Source organism: Schistocerca gregaria, chromosome 3 (genome assembly GCF_023897955.1).
Source record: "Schistocerca gregaria isolate iqSchGreg1 chromosome 3, iqSchGreg1.2, whole genome shotgun sequence".
NCBI classification, from domain to species: domain Eukaryota; kingdom Metazoa; phylum Arthropoda; class Insecta; order Orthoptera; family Acrididae; genus Schistocerca; species Schistocerca gregaria.
In genome coordinates, this window is record NC_064922.1 from 883,631,787 (window position 1) to 883,649,085 (window position 17,299).

At 45.4% G+C, this 17,299-nt stretch overlaps 1 protein-coding gene across 1 annotated transcript in view; it reads right to left on the reverse strand.

The window, feature by feature from the left end:
* LOC126355051 (dorsal-ventral patterning protein Sog-like) overlaps positions 1 to 17,299 on the reverse strand; it is a 445,293-nt gene that overhangs the window by 37,457 nt on the left and 390,537 nt on the right. The window contains exons 7-9 of the mRNA XM_050005204.1: positions 11,001 to 11,208; positions 6,714 to 6,953; positions 4,013 to 4,241 (exon numbers count right to left, since the gene is read on the reverse strand). Of these exons, the coding sequence (XP_049861161.1) occupies positions 4,013 to 4,241; positions 6,714 to 6,953; positions 11,001 to 11,208 (677 nt within the window). The remainder of the gene's footprint in view (positions 1 to 4,012; positions 4,242 to 6,713; positions 6,954 to 11,000; positions 11,209 to 17,299) is intronic.

The window sequence follows — 17,299 nt, forward strand, 5'->3', positions numbered from 1 at the left end:
CTACCCCATCATCTTTGAGGAGGCACTGAGAATTCATTCTAGGTGACTGTGACTTAATAGCAGCTTAAACTTGACAGATATTTTGTAAGAGGTATGAGACTACTCACTCACTTATTCAGATGGTGTTAAACTTTTGGGAATAGTAACTCTGCACTCCATTGAAGCTGTGTTAATCATTATCACTTTCAGCCGTGTGCTGATAAATTAAAAAAAGAAAAAATTACTTTTAATCTCCTGGTATCATAGTTTAGCTGTGGTGCATTTAATTTAACCTTCAGGTGTTCTTATCGACGTATGTTTTAACCAGTTATTGTTTTTTTTACTATACTAACATTGCGTCACTTGAACATAATACTTAGGATTCGTCTTTGAAGGAGGCTGCACACGTTCACTATTTATTGACAATACTAAATCGCCAGACCTTCAATATGCTGAAGCGACCTCACAGTATCAATATCAGCGACTAAGGTTGTCAGTTTACAACGCGATTTTGCATGGTTAAGGTGTTTAAGACCCAAAGAAAGGCGTGTCCTGCAATTATGTTAGCTATAGCTTGCAAGCAACAGAAAATAACGAAAACAGGAAATGAGTCCGAGATTGATTAAAAAATGGAGTAACTGGTCACATGTTTATATCTTGACTGATATCAGAATCACGGACCCGAAAGATTTTACATATTATTTTCCGATCAATACGGCATGGTTCGACACATTATTAGTGTCGATACGAGATAAAATAGAGAAGCAAAAGACGTTTACGAGGTAGGCAATCGCACTCGTCGAGAGATTAGGAGTAACTTAGAGCTGTCTTGCGACAGACATGTCATTCTAATGCTGGAAGTTTAGTTCTGTAATATCATCAAGCACAATTAGTAAAATTCTTTGGAGACCTATGAAGCAACGACCTGTTCAGGAAATTAACATCAAACTTTTTTTTGGGCTTTGTGATAATTTTGTGAAACTGACACGCATTTCTCAGACCTCTAACTAGTCACAACAGATCTTTGACGTATTTTGTTCGAAATCTAAGCGTTTTACAGAAATGCTATGTAACACAACAATATATTCGATATTTTCAAATTAATTAAGTAAGCAATGTCATAGAGAATCCATCCTAAAGTTTCGTATACAATGATTTCCCTTTCACAGGCCATTAAAATTGTTTAGTGATACAGGGCTCATTAAAAACTGAGTGTAAAGTATGATAGACACGACGGCGAATTGAAAAAAATAAACATTGCATACTAACGTCGCGTGGCTGGTTCCTAAAGCTCTATCAACATATTGTCAAACAATCAATATTTTTATACATCGGGAATATTGAGAATATTTTGAGGTCCATCAGTACCGCTTATTAGTATTTCTAGGATTGACAATACGTCAATACGCGCCCTTAGGCAGTCAAAATATTGACAATTTGGCAATATTATTGAACGTGTGAGGGCCTCTTTAGAATCTAGAATTTTTTTAAGACTATTTGTTTTATGTAGTGCGGCTGCTAGTTTTGTTGGTCTATATTTTCAATGAAACTTCCAGGCATATTAAAACTGTGTGCCGGACCGAAACTCGAACTCGGGACCTTTGCCTTTCGTGGGCAAGTGCTCTACCACCTGAGCTACCCAAGCACGACTCACGACCCGTCCTCACAGCTTTACTCCTGCCAGTACCTCGCCTCCTACCTTCCAAACTTTGCACAAGCCCTCCTGCGAACCTTGCAGAACTAGCACTCCTGTAAGAAAGGATATTGCGGAGACATGGCTTAGCCACAGCCTGGGGGATGTTTCCAGGGTGAGATTTTCACTCTGCAGCGGAGTGTGCGCTGATATGAAACTTCCTGGCAGATTAAAACTGTGTGCCGGTCCGAGACTCGAACTCGGGACCTTTGTCTTTTGCGGCCAAGTGCTCTACCATCTGAGACATGAATGCCAAAGGTCGCGAGTTTGAGTCTCGGTCCGGCACACAGTTTTAATCTGCCAGGAAGTTTCATATCAGCGCAGACTCCCCTTGTTGTTGTGGTCTTCAGTCCTGAAACTGGTTTGATGCAGCTCTCCATGCTACTCTATCCTGTGCAAGCTTCTTCATCTCCCAGTACCTAATGCAACCTACATCCTTCTGAATCTGCTTAGTGTAGTCATCTCTTGGTCTCCCTCTACGATTTTTACCCTCCACGCTGCCCTCCAATACTAAAATGGTGATCCCTTGATGCCTCAGAACATGTCCTACCAACCGATCCCTTCTTCTGGTCAAGTTGTGCCACAAACTTCTTTTCTCCCCAATCCGATTCAATACTTCCTGATTAGTTATGTGATCTACCCATCTAATCTTCAGCATTCTTCTGTAGCACCACATTTCGAAAGCTTCTATTCTCTTCTTGTCCCAACTATTTATCGTCAATGATTCACTACCATACATGGCTACACTCCATACAAATACTTTCAGAAGTGACTTCCTGACACTTAAATCTATACTCGATATTAACAAACTTCTCTTCTTCAGAAACGCTTTTCTTGCCATTGCCCGTCTACATTTTATATCCCCTCTACTTCGACAATCATCAGTTATTTTGCTCCCCAAATAGCAAAACTCCTTTACTACTTTAAGTGTTTCACTTCCTAATCTAATTACCTCAGCATCACCCGACTTAATTCGACTACATTCCATTATCCTCGTTTTGCTTTTGTTGATGTTCATCTTACATCCTCCTTTCAAGACACTATCCATTCCGTTCAACTGCTCTTCGAAGTCCTTTGCTGTCTCTGACAATTACGATCGGCGAACCTCAAATTTTTTATTTCTTCTCCATGGACTTTAATACCCACTCCGAATTTTTCTTTTGTTTCCTTCACTGCTTGCTCAATATTCAGATTGAATAACATCGGGGATAGACTACAGCCCTGTCTTACTCCCTTCCCCACCACTGCTTCCCTTTCATGTCCCTCGACTCTTATAACTGCCATCTGGTCTCTGTACAAATTGTAAATAGCCTTTCGCTCCCTGTATTTTACCCCTGCCACCTTCAGAATTTGAAAGAGAGTATTCCACTCAACATTGTCAAAAGCTTTCTCTAAGTCTACAAATGCTAGAAACGTAGGTTTGCCATTCCTTTATCTAGCTTCTAAGATAAGTCGTAGGGTCAGTATTGCCTCACGTGTTCCAACATTTCTACGGAATCCAAACTGATCTTCCCCGAGGTCAGCTTCTACTAGTTTTTCCATTCGTCTGTAAAGAACTCGCGTTACTATTTTGCAGCTGTGACTTTGATAGTTCGGTAATTTTCACATCTGCTTTCTTTGGGATTGGAATTATTATATTATTCTTGAAGTCTGAGGGTATTTCGCCCGTCTCATGCATCTTGCTCACCAGATGGTAGAGTTTTGTCAGGACTGGCTCTCCCAAGGCCGTCAGTAGTTCCAATGGAATGTTGTCTACTCCAGGGGCCTTGTTTCGACTCAGGTCTTTCAGTGCTCTGTCAAACTCTTCACGTAGTATCGTATCTCCCATTTCATCTTCATCTACATCCTCTACCATTTCCATAATATTGTCCTCAAGTACATCGCCCTTGTATAGACCCTCTATATACTCCTTCCACCTTTCTGCTTTCCCTTCTTTGCTTAGAACTGGGTTTCCATCTGAGCTCTTGATATTCATACGAGTGGTCCTCTTTTCTCCAAAGGTCTCTTTAATTTTCCTGTAGGCAGTATCTATCTTACCCCTAGTGAGATAAGCCTCTACAGCCTTACATTTGTGCTCTAGCCATCCCTGCTTAGCCATTTTGCACTTGCTGTCGATGTCATTTTTGAGACGTCTGTATTCCTTTTTGCCTGCTTCATTTACTGCATTTTTATATTTTCTCCTTTCATCAATTAAATTCAATATTTCTTCTGTTACCCAAGGATTTCTACTAGCCCTCGTCTTTTTACTCCCCTACAGAATGGAAATCTCATTCTGGAATATTTTTACTGACCATCGCAGCGTTGTCCTGCGCTGCTTATACTGTACGTTTTGGTTCTCACCAGAGAGCGCCGGCGTGAGGTCGTAGATCTCTGTGCCGCGAGCCGACGTGAGCGTCAGCATGCGCACGGACAGCGCTTCGAGCCCCGACAGGGTCGCGCCGTACGACAGCGAGCCGTCGCGGCGCGCGAACATCCAGGCCACGCCCCCCACACCCGCGGAGGGGGCAGCGGGCGAGTCGTCAGAGCGACTTCCCTCTGCTGAGGCGGCCTCGGTCGGAGTCAGTACGGCCTGCCAAACAGAGGGCCACAACTAGTGCACATCTAAAACAAACACACACACACACACACACACACACACACACACACACACACACACACACACACAAAGCAAAATTTGCGTTTGCCCAAACACTACCTGAAACACTTCTTTATTAATTTTCACATGACACTTTGTGGGAAAGAGTAGTCATTATCAAGTGCGTTCTCCTTGTATTATGAAACTTTTAGGCGTGATGTCTGCTATGTGTGTCTACTGCTGCAATATATTAGCCCGTTTAAATTTTCTTCTGGTCTTCTTGTGTAGAGAAACACTTCTTACGCGTCACTTAACGCTGCTCATAATCAATGGTAAAAGTGAATAACAGAGAATTTATCAGATGCTTATACAGTACTCTTTAATAAGCAAATAAGAGACAGGAATAAGTGCCTAGTAATGGATGTGCAGGTTGTGCCATGAGGAACGGTCACTGTTCAGTGATATGGCAAGAACGCTCATTCGGAGCAAAATCCAGTAAACTTGGGCTCCAAACCGCATACCTTGAGAATTATGAGCAAATTTTCAGCTTCGCTACTGTGAAACAAGCTCATCTACTGTACAAGTACTCGTAGTAGAGAGTGGAAACAGTTGTAGTGCATCATCTAGGACATCTATAGAACTCTTAAAGAAGCTCTTTGTTACTGACAGAGGAGATTCCTTTGATAACATAGAGGACAAACTTATAAAACTTATAAAACTTCTTAAAACAAACGAAGTCCACAAACTTAGTTTTTATGAAGAACCGGAAATTTTCATTCACAGCTCAGGTATCTTAGGTGATGCACTATAACACTTTCTAATTTCTACTTCTTGAGTGACCTTCATAAAAGATAATTCCCATAGCACTGTACAGAAACAGTAAGATGTTTCTTGTTTTATTTTCATTTGTGTCTTTACTGTCATGTATTTACGATAGTAATATCTTTAACAAGTTGAGTGAAACAATTTTATAATTGTTTTCTATATATATGGTCCACAATGTAACTTAGTAATAAATGGTTCAAATGGCTCTATGGGACTATGGGACTTAACATCTGCGGTCATCAGTCCCCTAGAACTTAGAACTACTTAAACCTAACTAACCTAAGGACATCACACACATCCATGCCCGAGGCAGGATTCGAACCTGCGACCGAAGCAGTCGCACGGTTCCGGACTGCGCGCCTAGAACCACGAGACAACCGCGGCCGGCAGTAATAAGTGATCTCTGAGGCAAGGCACTAATATCTCTACACTGTTATAATCTTTGGTATGTTTGTGTTATTGTTTGGTGTTCTTTTAGGCTAAATAAGTTACAAATGTATATTTAAACGTACCGCAGGGTTCTATTCACTGGAACAGAATGTAAGCAACACTGTCATTTAAAATTTACAAAATTAGTGGCATATTACTGCAACAAATGCCTTTATATATTTTTTTGTGGCGAAATGAAACCACAACAGGCTGGATCCATGTACTAAAAACGTAATATAATATTGTTCCACCTGAAGATGGAAGAGTAAACTCACGAAACGCGTCGTGGGACGAAATTTGAAAAAGTGACTGTCGAAAACAACTGTTATATGTGAACATTTCTTGTCATAAACAGTCGCTCTTGCTTACAACATTCCATGGACGACATAAGGTTATTAGGTTACATAATAAAAATGACCTCTTCACTCTGTGAATGACCTAAAAATAAGTTATTCTATTTTTCACTTCTACTGTGGACCCTATAACTAATGTATGGGGTGTCTGTCCTAAAGAAACGAGAATAATGCAGCAGCTCGAACGTCGCAAACATCAAACCTATAAACAACATAGTACACAAAAAATACTCGAAAATGGGTCTTAGATTCCAAGACACCTAGTGCACAAATTCTTGCACCGGAAATACTATCGCAATTGTGGACGGCTTTTGAGGCTGTATGGCTCAGTATTCCTGCAGGGGACTTCCAACAACTTGTTGAGCCCATATCACGTCGAGTTTCTGCACTATGCCAAGTAAAAGGAGGTCCGACACGATACTACGAGGTGCCCCTTGACGTATGTCGCCTCATTGTATTTCGAGAAGTAAAATGAGTTGTTTATGAAGCAACTATTATTGTGGTCATTTTACCAGACTGTTTAAACCACCTTCATATATTCAAGAATTCTGCAGCGGCAAACCGACGACAATGATATCGGACTGTAGTTTTGCGAGTCTCTTCTTTTTACCCTTTTTATATATAGGCGTTACTTCTGATTTTTCTCTGTCACTTGGTTCTGTACACTAGGCGACAGGTTCGCGATAAATGCAAGCTACGTTAGGGACCAATGCTAAAGAAAACGCTTCGTGAAATCGAATTGAGGTCCCACCCGGAACTGGCGACTTTTTTGTTTTGAACCAATTCAGATGCCGCAGGCACTCAGGCGAAGCGACACGTGAGAGCTGTGGGCAGCGGCTACTGGAAGCGGGCAAGCTACCTGGAGTATCTCGCAGGAGACCCTGGCCGTGACGCGGCCGCGTAGCTCCATGAGGCGGCGGCCCCCGGCGTCGGCGGCCGACAGCGACGCCCTGAGGCGGCCCGCCGCCAGCTGCCGCAGCGCCCCGGCGCCCACCGGGCTGCGCAGCTCCACCTCCGACAGCGACGCCTGGTTGTGGTTGTGGCCGTGGCCGTGGCCGCCGAGCGGCGCCTGCGTCTGCGGCTGCGGCGCGCGCACCGTCTGCAAACAGGCCGCCACTCACTACACTGCCTTTGGCGTGAAACCACTGGAAACAGCACCGTCTAGGAGTGAGTGCCCAGAGCGACCTGAAGTGGGATGGTCGACTGTAAGAAAAGCAGATACTTGATTGGGATCCACTGGGAACAATAACAAGTAAGAGTGTCCGTTCAGAGCGACATGAAATGGAATGACCAACTGTAGGAAAAGTAGATGCTTGGCTGAGATCAACTGGAAACAATAACATGTAAGAGTGTCTGTTCAGGGCGACAGGAAGTGGGATGACCGACTGCAGGGAAAGCAGATGCTTGGTTGGGATCCACTGGAAACAGTAGCATCTAGGAGTGGCCATCCAGAGCGATCTGAAATGGAATGACCAGCTGTAGGAAAAGCAGACACTCGCTGAGATCAACTGGAAACAATAACATCTAGGAGTCACAGCTCAGAGAAACCTGAAATGGGATGACCGATTGTAGGAAAAGCACATGCTTGGTTGCGATCCACTTGAAACAGTAACATCTAGGAGTGGCCATCCAGAGAAACTTGAAATGGAATGACGAGCTGTAGGAAAAGCAGATGCTTGGTTGGGATCCACTGGAAACAGTAACATCTAGGAGTGACTGTCCAGAGCGACCTGAAACGGAATGAGCAGATGCAGGAAAAGCAGATGCTTGACTGAGATGATCTGGAAACAATAACATCTAGGAGTCACAGCTCAGAGAAACCTGAAATGGGATGACCGATTGTAGGAAAAGCAGATGCTTGGTTGCGATCCACTTGATCTAGGAGTGGCCATCCAGAGAAACTTGAAATGGATTGACGAGCTGTAGGAAAAGCAGTTGCTTGGCTGAGATCAACTGGAAGCAGTAACATGTAAGAATGACCGTTCAGAGTGACCTGAAGTGGAATGACCAGCTGTAGGAAAAGCAGATGCTTGACTGAGATCAACTGTGAGGATCTTAAGGGTATCTCAAAATAAATGTTGCATATTCCTGAACCTTTCATAACGAACGTAGGGATTCAGAAATACGTTATGATATTAGTCCTTTTTTTGTTTGTACTGTAATTCTTGGGGGGGGGGGGGGGGGAGGGTCGGTATCTGCAGGCTGTGACACCCGTGTCACCTGTAAACACTGTAGTACTTGTGCTGCCACGTATCATTATGAGAGTTGCGTCGCTTCAGGATGGGTAGTGTTGTGCACGACTTTGTACACTGAAGTAAGGATATATGAGCTACAGTGTGGTGCAGCAACTGCTGTCGCCGTTGGACAGGAGCAGAAATGTTTAGTGAACAACTTGACACAGTAAACAGAAGATTTACTTAACTTGTATCTCTCCACGTGTACGAAGATTCATTATAAATAATGCAGCAAGAATCGGAGTCTAGATATCACATTGTCAACAAAAAAGAGGCTCTCTGAACTTAGCACGAATGATGGTGTCTGCGTCGCTTCAGATAGCAAAGGGGCTCCCAGTGCAAAAGGGCTGAGTGGCTACCGCTAGCCATCTTATATCGAGGAGGCAGAGGGCGCTTGTGGTACAGAGCCACTCAAGGTGTGGCTCAGTGGCTGTGGGGCATTGGATCGGCCAAATCCTGAGCAACCATTATTGGCGTCTGGCGGAAACTTGCAATTCCGTTGCCAACTCTGGCCCTATGGGGCGGTGCTGATATGTGATACCGCAATTCAGATAAGGGCAGCACCAAATCAAAGGCTCCATATAGTGACTCCAATGGAACAGGGAACGAGGCCGATGGACATTGCAGTGAACGTCACTGAGAGTCCTACTGAAGCCTCTACAACCCGGAAAAATTTTCTGGTGACAGGATCAGTTGAGGATCGTCACAGAATCTGCCGGGGGTAGAAAAACAACAGGTGTGCACCACTGATACTGCGTATAATAGCAAACAGAAATGTTCAACACAATGCTACACGTCTACAGCGGCAGTAGCGAACAGTTACGAGTGTGTCAACACAAACGATACAAAATAAGGTGCATGAACAGAGATTACGTACCAGAAGGACTCTCAAAGCTCATGTTCTATATAGAGTTCAGGAGACGTGTGTCACATGGGCCTGAAACCTCTCTTTGTGGACTAGGCAGCAGTGGGATAACGCGAAACGATATCAATGATAAGATTTGCTGATAAAATTGCAGTCCTCAGTGAAAGTGAAGATGAATTACAGGATATGCAGAATGGAATGAACGTCTGGTTAGTACAGAATATGGATTGAGGGTAAATTGAAAAAAGACGAAATTAATGAAAAGTAGCGGAAATGAGAACAGCGAGAATCTTAACATTAGGATTGATGCTCATGAAGAAGATGAATTTAAGTATTTCTGCTGTCTAGGCAGCAAAATAATCTATGATGGATGGGACCCACGATGGAAGGAGAAAATAAAAAGCAGACTGGCACTGCCGAAAAGGGTAAAGTCTACCAGTATCAAACATAGGTCTTAATTTGAGGAATAAACTTCTGAGATTATACCTGTTGAACAAAACATTGTATGGTAGTGAAACGTGCATGAGGGGAGAGGGATGGGGGGGGGGGGGGGGGGGGGGGGAAGGCCGGAACGTAAGAAAACCGAATCGTCTGAGATGTGGTGCCACAGAAAAATGTTGAAAATTAGGTGGATTGATCAAGTGGGGAGGTTCTGCACAGAACTGGAGAGGAAAGGAATATGTGGAAAACACTGACAAGGAGAAGGGACTATCAGACCAATTGTGGGATTGAATTGAAGAGTTCCTAGATAACAGAACGCAGCATGTCATTCTCATTGGAGAGAAGTCTTCCGAAGTAAAAGTGATTTCAGGTGTGCCGCAGGGGAGTGTCGTAGGACCGTTGCTATTCACAATATACATATATGACTTTGTGGATGACATCGAAAGTTCACTGAGACTTTTTGCGGATGATGCTGTGGTATATCGAGAGGTTGTAACAACGGAAAATTGTACTGAAATGCAGGAGGATCTGCAGCGAATTGACGCATGGTGCAGGGAATGGCAATTGAATATCAATAAAGACAAGTGTAATGTGCTGCGAATACAAAGAAAGAAAGACCCCTTATCATTTAGCTACAATATAGCAGGTCAGCAACTGGAAGCAGTTCATTCCACAAATTATCTGGGAGTACGCATTAGCAGTGATTTAAAATGGAATGACCATATAAAATTAATCGTCGGTGAAGCAGATGCCAGACTGAGATTCATTGGAAAAATCCTAAGGAAATGCAATCAGAAAACAAAGGAAGTAGGTTACAGTACGCTCGTTCACCCACTGCTTGAATCCTGCTCAGCAGTGTGGGATTCGTACCAGATAGGGTTGACAGAAGAGATAGAGAAGATCCAACGGAGAGCAGCGCTCTTCGTTACAGGATCATTTAGTAATAGCGAAAGCGTTACGGAGATGATAGATAAACGCCAGGGGAAGATTCTGAAGGAGAGAGCCTAAGTAGCTCGGTACGGGCTTTTGTTAAAGCTTCGAGAACATACCTTCACCGAGGAGTCGAGCAGTATATTGCTCCCTCCTACGTATATCTCGCGAAGAGACCATGAGGATAAAATCTGAGAGATTAGAGCCCAAACTGAAGCATACCGACAATCCTTCTTTCCACGAACAATACGAGACTGGAATAGAAGAGAGAACCGATAGAGGTATTCAAGGTACCCTCCGCCGCACACCGTCAGGTGGCTTGCGGAGTATGGATGTAGATGTAGATGATAGGACATCTGTTAAGACATCTGGGAATAACTCCCAGAGGGAGCTGTAGAGGGAGGAACTGTAGAGGAAGACAGACATTGGAATACATCCAGCAAATAATTGAGGACGCAGGCTGAAAGTGCTACTCTGAGACGAAAAGATTAGAGGAATTCGTGGCGAGCCACATCAAACCAGTCAGAAGACTGATGACTCAAAAAAAAAGTTGTGCAATTTGGGTATGGGGGATTACCTCTTCCACGACCTTCTCAGAGGAACATCTGCTGGGTGGATGGGGCCACAGTGGGGAGGGGGGGGTGGGTGAAGAGGGCGGATGACGGGAAGAGCTCACCTCCTCGACGATGGCGCGGCCGGCTTCGTCCTCGAGGCGGGCGACCAGCTGCGCCCCCTGGGGCACGTCTGCGGACAGCAGCAGGCTTAGGTGGACGCTGCTGGTGTCGGGGGCGGCGTGCACGGAAACCACCGCCGTGGCCGCCGCGTCTCCGCCGGCGCGCTCCTCCAGCAGGCCGGAGAACACCTCCGTGGTCAGCGAGTGGTGCCTGCAAGCGGAACGAGATCTACTCAGCGCCCGAGGCGTAGCTCTGTTTGCTGCATCGGTTCCTCTCCTCGGATATCATATCTTCTCCCAGGGGCGAAAACAACGTCAAGTTTGTAGTGAGCAACACATTGAATGAAAGCCAATAACGAGAATAAGAAAGTCCGGGTACAGTGCAAGATCGACATCCAATAAGCAGCATGGTGTGGTTGGTAGTAGCTCAGGCAAAAGAGTGCACTAGACAATTACGGTTAGAAATGAAAGGAAAATCAGCAGTGGCCGTATTTTGTTGTTTCATTGTCAGCAAAATACAATTAAAATTGGAAGGCACTGGTATGAAGCTATAACCACAAGCTTAGAGCTATCACATAAACTGGCTCTAAGCTTGTGGTTATAGCTTGATACCAGTGCCTACCAATTTTTATTGTATATTACAGCACTGAGGATGGTCACCAAGTGTCCGAAAGTAGATTTTGCTGATAATGAAACAACAAAATACGGCCAATGCTGATTTTCCTTCCAATTCTATCCACTATTTGGTAGTGGTGCACACAACACGCCATGGAATCGCCAATCAATGAAGCACAGTTTTCTGCTTTGCCCCACTGTTATGGGCAGCTCCATCCCCGTAGCATGCTATTCGCACCCTTGGTGGAGATTGTCAATTTTTTCCATCTTCAGAAATCCGAGTGAAAAGGTAGCACAAGGAAAAGAGTGTTACCAGCTGTCTACATAACATAGATGGTACGTGCACAACTGATAACGCACTTGTGCTTTGGCTACCTTTGCACTTGGGTTTCTGAAGATCGAAATAATTCCGAAACGCATCATGCATACTTTGTCATTTTTCACCCGCTGTATGACTTTTTATGCGACCTAACCCGCTTTATTACACATCTGCACATATTTATGTACGTTATACTTTTTGTTCGCTTTAAATCCGTGTTACATTAGAAATTTGTTTTTGTTCAGATAATTATTCGTTTCGCGGAAGGCTCGTATTGATAACACCAAGTCTCGTCACACATGATGATTTTTTATGCTTCGTTTTTTTGTTCGAGAGTCGAGATGTACGGAACAAACTTTGCACATACCTTTTTCTTCTCCAAAATATTCTGGAAAACGTCTTTAGCACTTAATTCGAGCCCGCATCTCGTGGTGGTGCGGTAGCGTTCTCGCTTCCCACGCCCGGGTTCCCGGGCTCGATTCCCGGCGGGGTCAGGGATTTTCTCTGCCTCGTGATGGCTGGGTGTTGTGTGATGTCCTTAAGTTAGTTAGGTTTAAGTAGTTCTAAGTTCTAGGGGACTGATGAATTTAGAAGTTAAGTCCCGTAGTGCTCAGAGCCATTTGAACCATTTAACAGAAACTATTTTTAATAATAAGTTTTGATATTGAGAAGTACACTCCCGCGAATTTTTTGTAGCAGTAGTATCAGTGAAACCTGAAAACGGTGAAACATTAAAAAGAGTCAGAAAATTTACTGCTGCAATATGGAAGTAAAGAACTTGGAACAGTAAAACACAGAGAATGCTCTGTGAAAATAGAGATTACAGGACTTGGGTAGTACAGAGACGTTGAGCAAGCTGTCCAAGTCGTCTACGGCAGACAGTAAACAGTGTAGAATTTCTCCCTCTGTTATTTTTATTTTTTCTCTAAGGCGAAAGGGACATGAGCCCCCGACCGCAGGTCATCCGTCATGGACGGGTGTCAGCTGACAGCGCTGTCACACCGCGTCAATACTCAGGGCACCCGAAGGCCACTCCACGCCGATTTCGACACCACGCTGTCGTTCGATGAATTGCACGTTGTGCGCAACACTGGGATTCGGATCCAGACATCGCCATTTAACGGCAAGTACTGGTCAGTTCGCGCCATCGACACTGCCTTATGCACCGTCTGAGAAGCACCCAATAGCACTGGATTCTGGTCACACCTCCCACATTCAGTTTTAAAGGCGTGACTATCTGATTCCCTTGCTTTGCCTGGTTATTTATTCCATTCCACTCTTATATTTAAGAGGAAAAGAAATGAAAATAAAAGTTATTCTGTCGTCTCTTAGGTTTTCTCAGTGTGATCCACAAGTGGTGCGCTTGTAGACGTTAACCACAGTAGCTGATTCCATTTTTTTGAACAATGTTTCGACAACGGAGCCCACCTTAAGTTCCGGCGATGCGAGCTACGTTCTTTTGTTGGTTTCGCGCTTGCCGAGGTGAACTTCGACGCCCACAGCGCTCTTTGCTGTTCATCTTTTTTTTTTTTTTTTTTTTTTTTTTTTTTTTTTTTTTTTTTTCCAGCCAGTACTTTTCCGTTAAACACACATTATCTCCGCGATTTCCATCTCTGGTGGATGAGATGGTCTGAACAAATTGAGTGCTGAACCCCAATCCTTGCATAACTGAAACCTCCATTCCGGTTTATTGGTTTTCTTTCCATGTACAAAGGGTAGTCAAGTAAAAACCGAATACCGCCTCAGTGGGACATGGAATGGTTCCATTCAAAAATGACCACTACACGCGTCTAGACATTTATCCCACTGGGAGACGAGACCATAATCAATACCTGTGTCGTAGAACGCGGTCGCCCGTTGACGGATCCACAACGGCGCCCATTCTCGCACTTTCACTTCCGAATGAAACCAACGTCCATGCATGTCTTTCTCCAGGTGAAAATTACACAGTGAAGGATCCAGGCTGTACGGAGGATGTTGCAGTGTTTCCCAACCAAACCGTCCGATTGACGGTGTAAGCGCGGGCGTTGTGATGCAACAGGATGATTCCGTCCGACAGCATTCTTGGGCGTTTCGATTTTATAGCGCATCGCAGTTTCTGCAAAGTGGCTTCACAGTGCTGCACAATGATTTGTTCCACGCCCGAGGAACTCTACGAGCAGAGCGCTCCTGCAGCCGAAGTTGGATCTTTTTGGTGGGGAAGAGATGGAATGTTTCCACTGTTGGTTTTGCCATTTACCATCGGGCTGTCGGAATGCTGCCTTGTACAGTCATCGGCTGTACTGTGGCTTAGCTCTTTACACCAACACAAGCGTCCCTTATCACTGACAACACAAATATGTTGCTTATTTAAATGGTTCAAATGGCTCTAAGCACTATGAGACTCAACATCTGAGGTCATCAGTCCCCTAGAACTTAGAACTACTTAAACCTAACTAACCTAAGGACATCACACACATCCATGCCCGAGGCAGGATTCGAACCTGCGACCGTAGCAGCAGCGCGGTCCCGGACTGAAGCGCCTAGAACCGCTCGGCCACATAGGCCGGCGCTTATGAGAAGCCACTGGACCATTTTACCCCACACTTTCTAACGCATTGTGCTATCTGGACTACTAGTACCACTTTAGATCTCACGAATGAGCCTTTCTGTTGATTTCATGTGATTTTTGTCAACGGCTTTTCGCAATCCTCGACGGTCTTTGTCCATCAGTACATGAGGTGTTCCTAGTCTTGGTTCAGATGCGTTTGTTCCATAGCGTTTACACTTCACAATTACGTTACAAATAGTTGACTTGAGGAGCTTTAGACGGACTGAAATTTGATTGATGGATCTGTTACTCAGGTGACACCCAAATGAGTAGTCCGCGTCTGAAGTCACTGGGCTTTCCTGGTCGACCCATCTGTTGTTAAGTGCTACTGACAACACAGTAATCCCCGCCTCTTTTTGCTGTGACCTGTCGGCTTCTCGTGACATCTAGTGGTCAAACCCGCATTACACAGTGGTATCTGGATGCTGTCATTCAGACCGTGTATCTACCAGTTTAAATGTGCCAAGGTGTGCTGGGGGAAAGATACATTCTGCACTACATCAGTGGGCTATCTGATGAAAGGGAGGATCCCAATATCAATCTCGAGTGAATATCGTAATCACGATGGCCAGAGGGGAATTTGAACAGAACGCAAGTATTGCGGGTTAACCACTACGCACCTCGGTTGAGTAGTACGGTACGTATGCACTACAGGTCTGCGCGCTGGTTAGTCACGTGCCCACTCAGCAGAGTTGACGGGCTGTCACTGTGGTCGTAACTCAGCGGGGTATACATAGCTGCAGACGGCCGGCTGGCAAGCTGCATCAGCTGTTGCGGCAGAGATAATGGGAGGCTGCGTGCCGCTACGAAGCACAGGACCGCCGCCCCGCCGCCCACGCGGGGTGCAGCCGCGGTTCCGCAACAGGTGCCGCCTGCCAGCCAGTGGTCAGACCACACCGGCTGAGCGTGCGTCAGCCGCACTGCTTATAGCCGCGGTCAGCAGACACCACCCAAGTCTGTGCACGGCCGAGGGTGCTTCCTTCCAGTAACGGTCATTTTCGGTCCTGTTACACTACTGGCCATTAAAATTTCTACACCACGAAGATGACGTGCTACAGACGCGAAATTTAACCGACAGGAAGAAGATGCTGTGATATGCAAATGATTAGCTTTTCAGAGCATTCATACAAGGTTGGCGCCAGTGGCGACACCTACAACGTGCTGACATGAGGAAAGTTTCCAACCGATTTCTCATACACAAACATCGTTGACCGGCGTTGACTGGTGAAACGCTGTTGTGTTGCCTCGTGTAAGGAGGAGAAATGCGTACCATCACATTTCCGACTTTGATAAAGGTCGGATTGTAGCCTATCGCGATTGCGGTTTGTCGTATCGCGACATTGCTGCTCACGTTGGTCGAGATCCAATGACTGTTAGCAGAATATGGAATCGGAGGGTTCAGGAGGGTAATACGGAACGCCGTGCTGGATCCCAACGGTCCCGTATCACTAGCCGTCGAGATGACAGGCATCTCATCCGCATGGCTGTAACGGATCGTGCAGCCACCTCTCGATCCATGAGTCAATAGATGGGGACGTTTGCAAGAAAACAACCATATGTACGAACAGTTCGACGACGCTTGCAGCGGCATATACTATCAGCTCGGAGACCATGGCTGCGGTTACGCTTGACGCTGCATGACAGTCAGGAGCGCCTGCGATGGTGTACTCAACGACGAACCTGGGTGCAGGAATGGTAAAACGTCATTTTTTCGGATGAATCCAGGTTCTGTTTACAGCGTCATGCTGGTCGCGTCCGTGTTTGGCAACATCGCGGTGAACGCACAATAGAAGCGTGTATTCATCATCGCCATACTGGCGTGTCACCCGGCGTGATGGTATGGGGTGCCATTGGTTACACGTCTAGGTCACCTCTCGTTCGCATTGACGGCAATTTGAACAGTGGACGTTACATTTCAGATGTGTTACGACCCGTGACTCTACCCTTCATTGGATCTCTGTGTAACCCTACATTTTAGCAGCATGTTGCAGGTCCTGTACGGGCCTTTCTGGATACAGAAAATGTTCGACTGCTGCCCTGGCCAGCACATTTTCCACATCTGTCACCAATTGATGAACTGTGGTATCGTGTTGAAGCTGCGTGGGCAGCTATACATGTACACGCCATCCAAGCTCTGTTTGACTGAATGCCCAGGCGTATGAAGGCCGTTATTACGGCCAGAGGTGGTTCTTCTGGGTACTGATTGCTCAGAATCTATGCACGAAATTGCGTGAAAAAGTTATCACATGTCAATTCTAGTATAATTTATTTGTCCAATGAATACCCGTTTATCATCTGCATTTCTTCTTGGTGTAGCAATTTTAATGGCCAGTAGTGTATTTGCGTACATGGAACGAGGGGAAAATGACAATCTGTGTCAGGGTAAAGTGCCACCGCCACTACCGCCATCGCGCCACTACTAATCGTGTCTTCGGGTACTCTATTTTTCTGCACGATATTCTGACGAACGACTCAGTCGTCATGTTCAGACACACCGAACTGTGCTACATTCTAGAGGGAGGGAGGGGAGGGGGGAGACGGCGCTTGCCATGAAGGGCAACAAAACAGAGTCTAGAATATCGTCGAAGCACCGCTGTGCTCCAAGGGTGCTCCGGATCACAACCAAAAGGGTCCAGCTAAAAAAGGAAATGGCACGCAAGACGACCATTTCTGGCTGTCAGGCCGAACAGGTAACCCACCACTGACTGGGATGTCTCGAGACCCATCTTCGCTGGTCGAAGCAGCTCAACCGATGCAGGATTCATCACTAAAGACAAT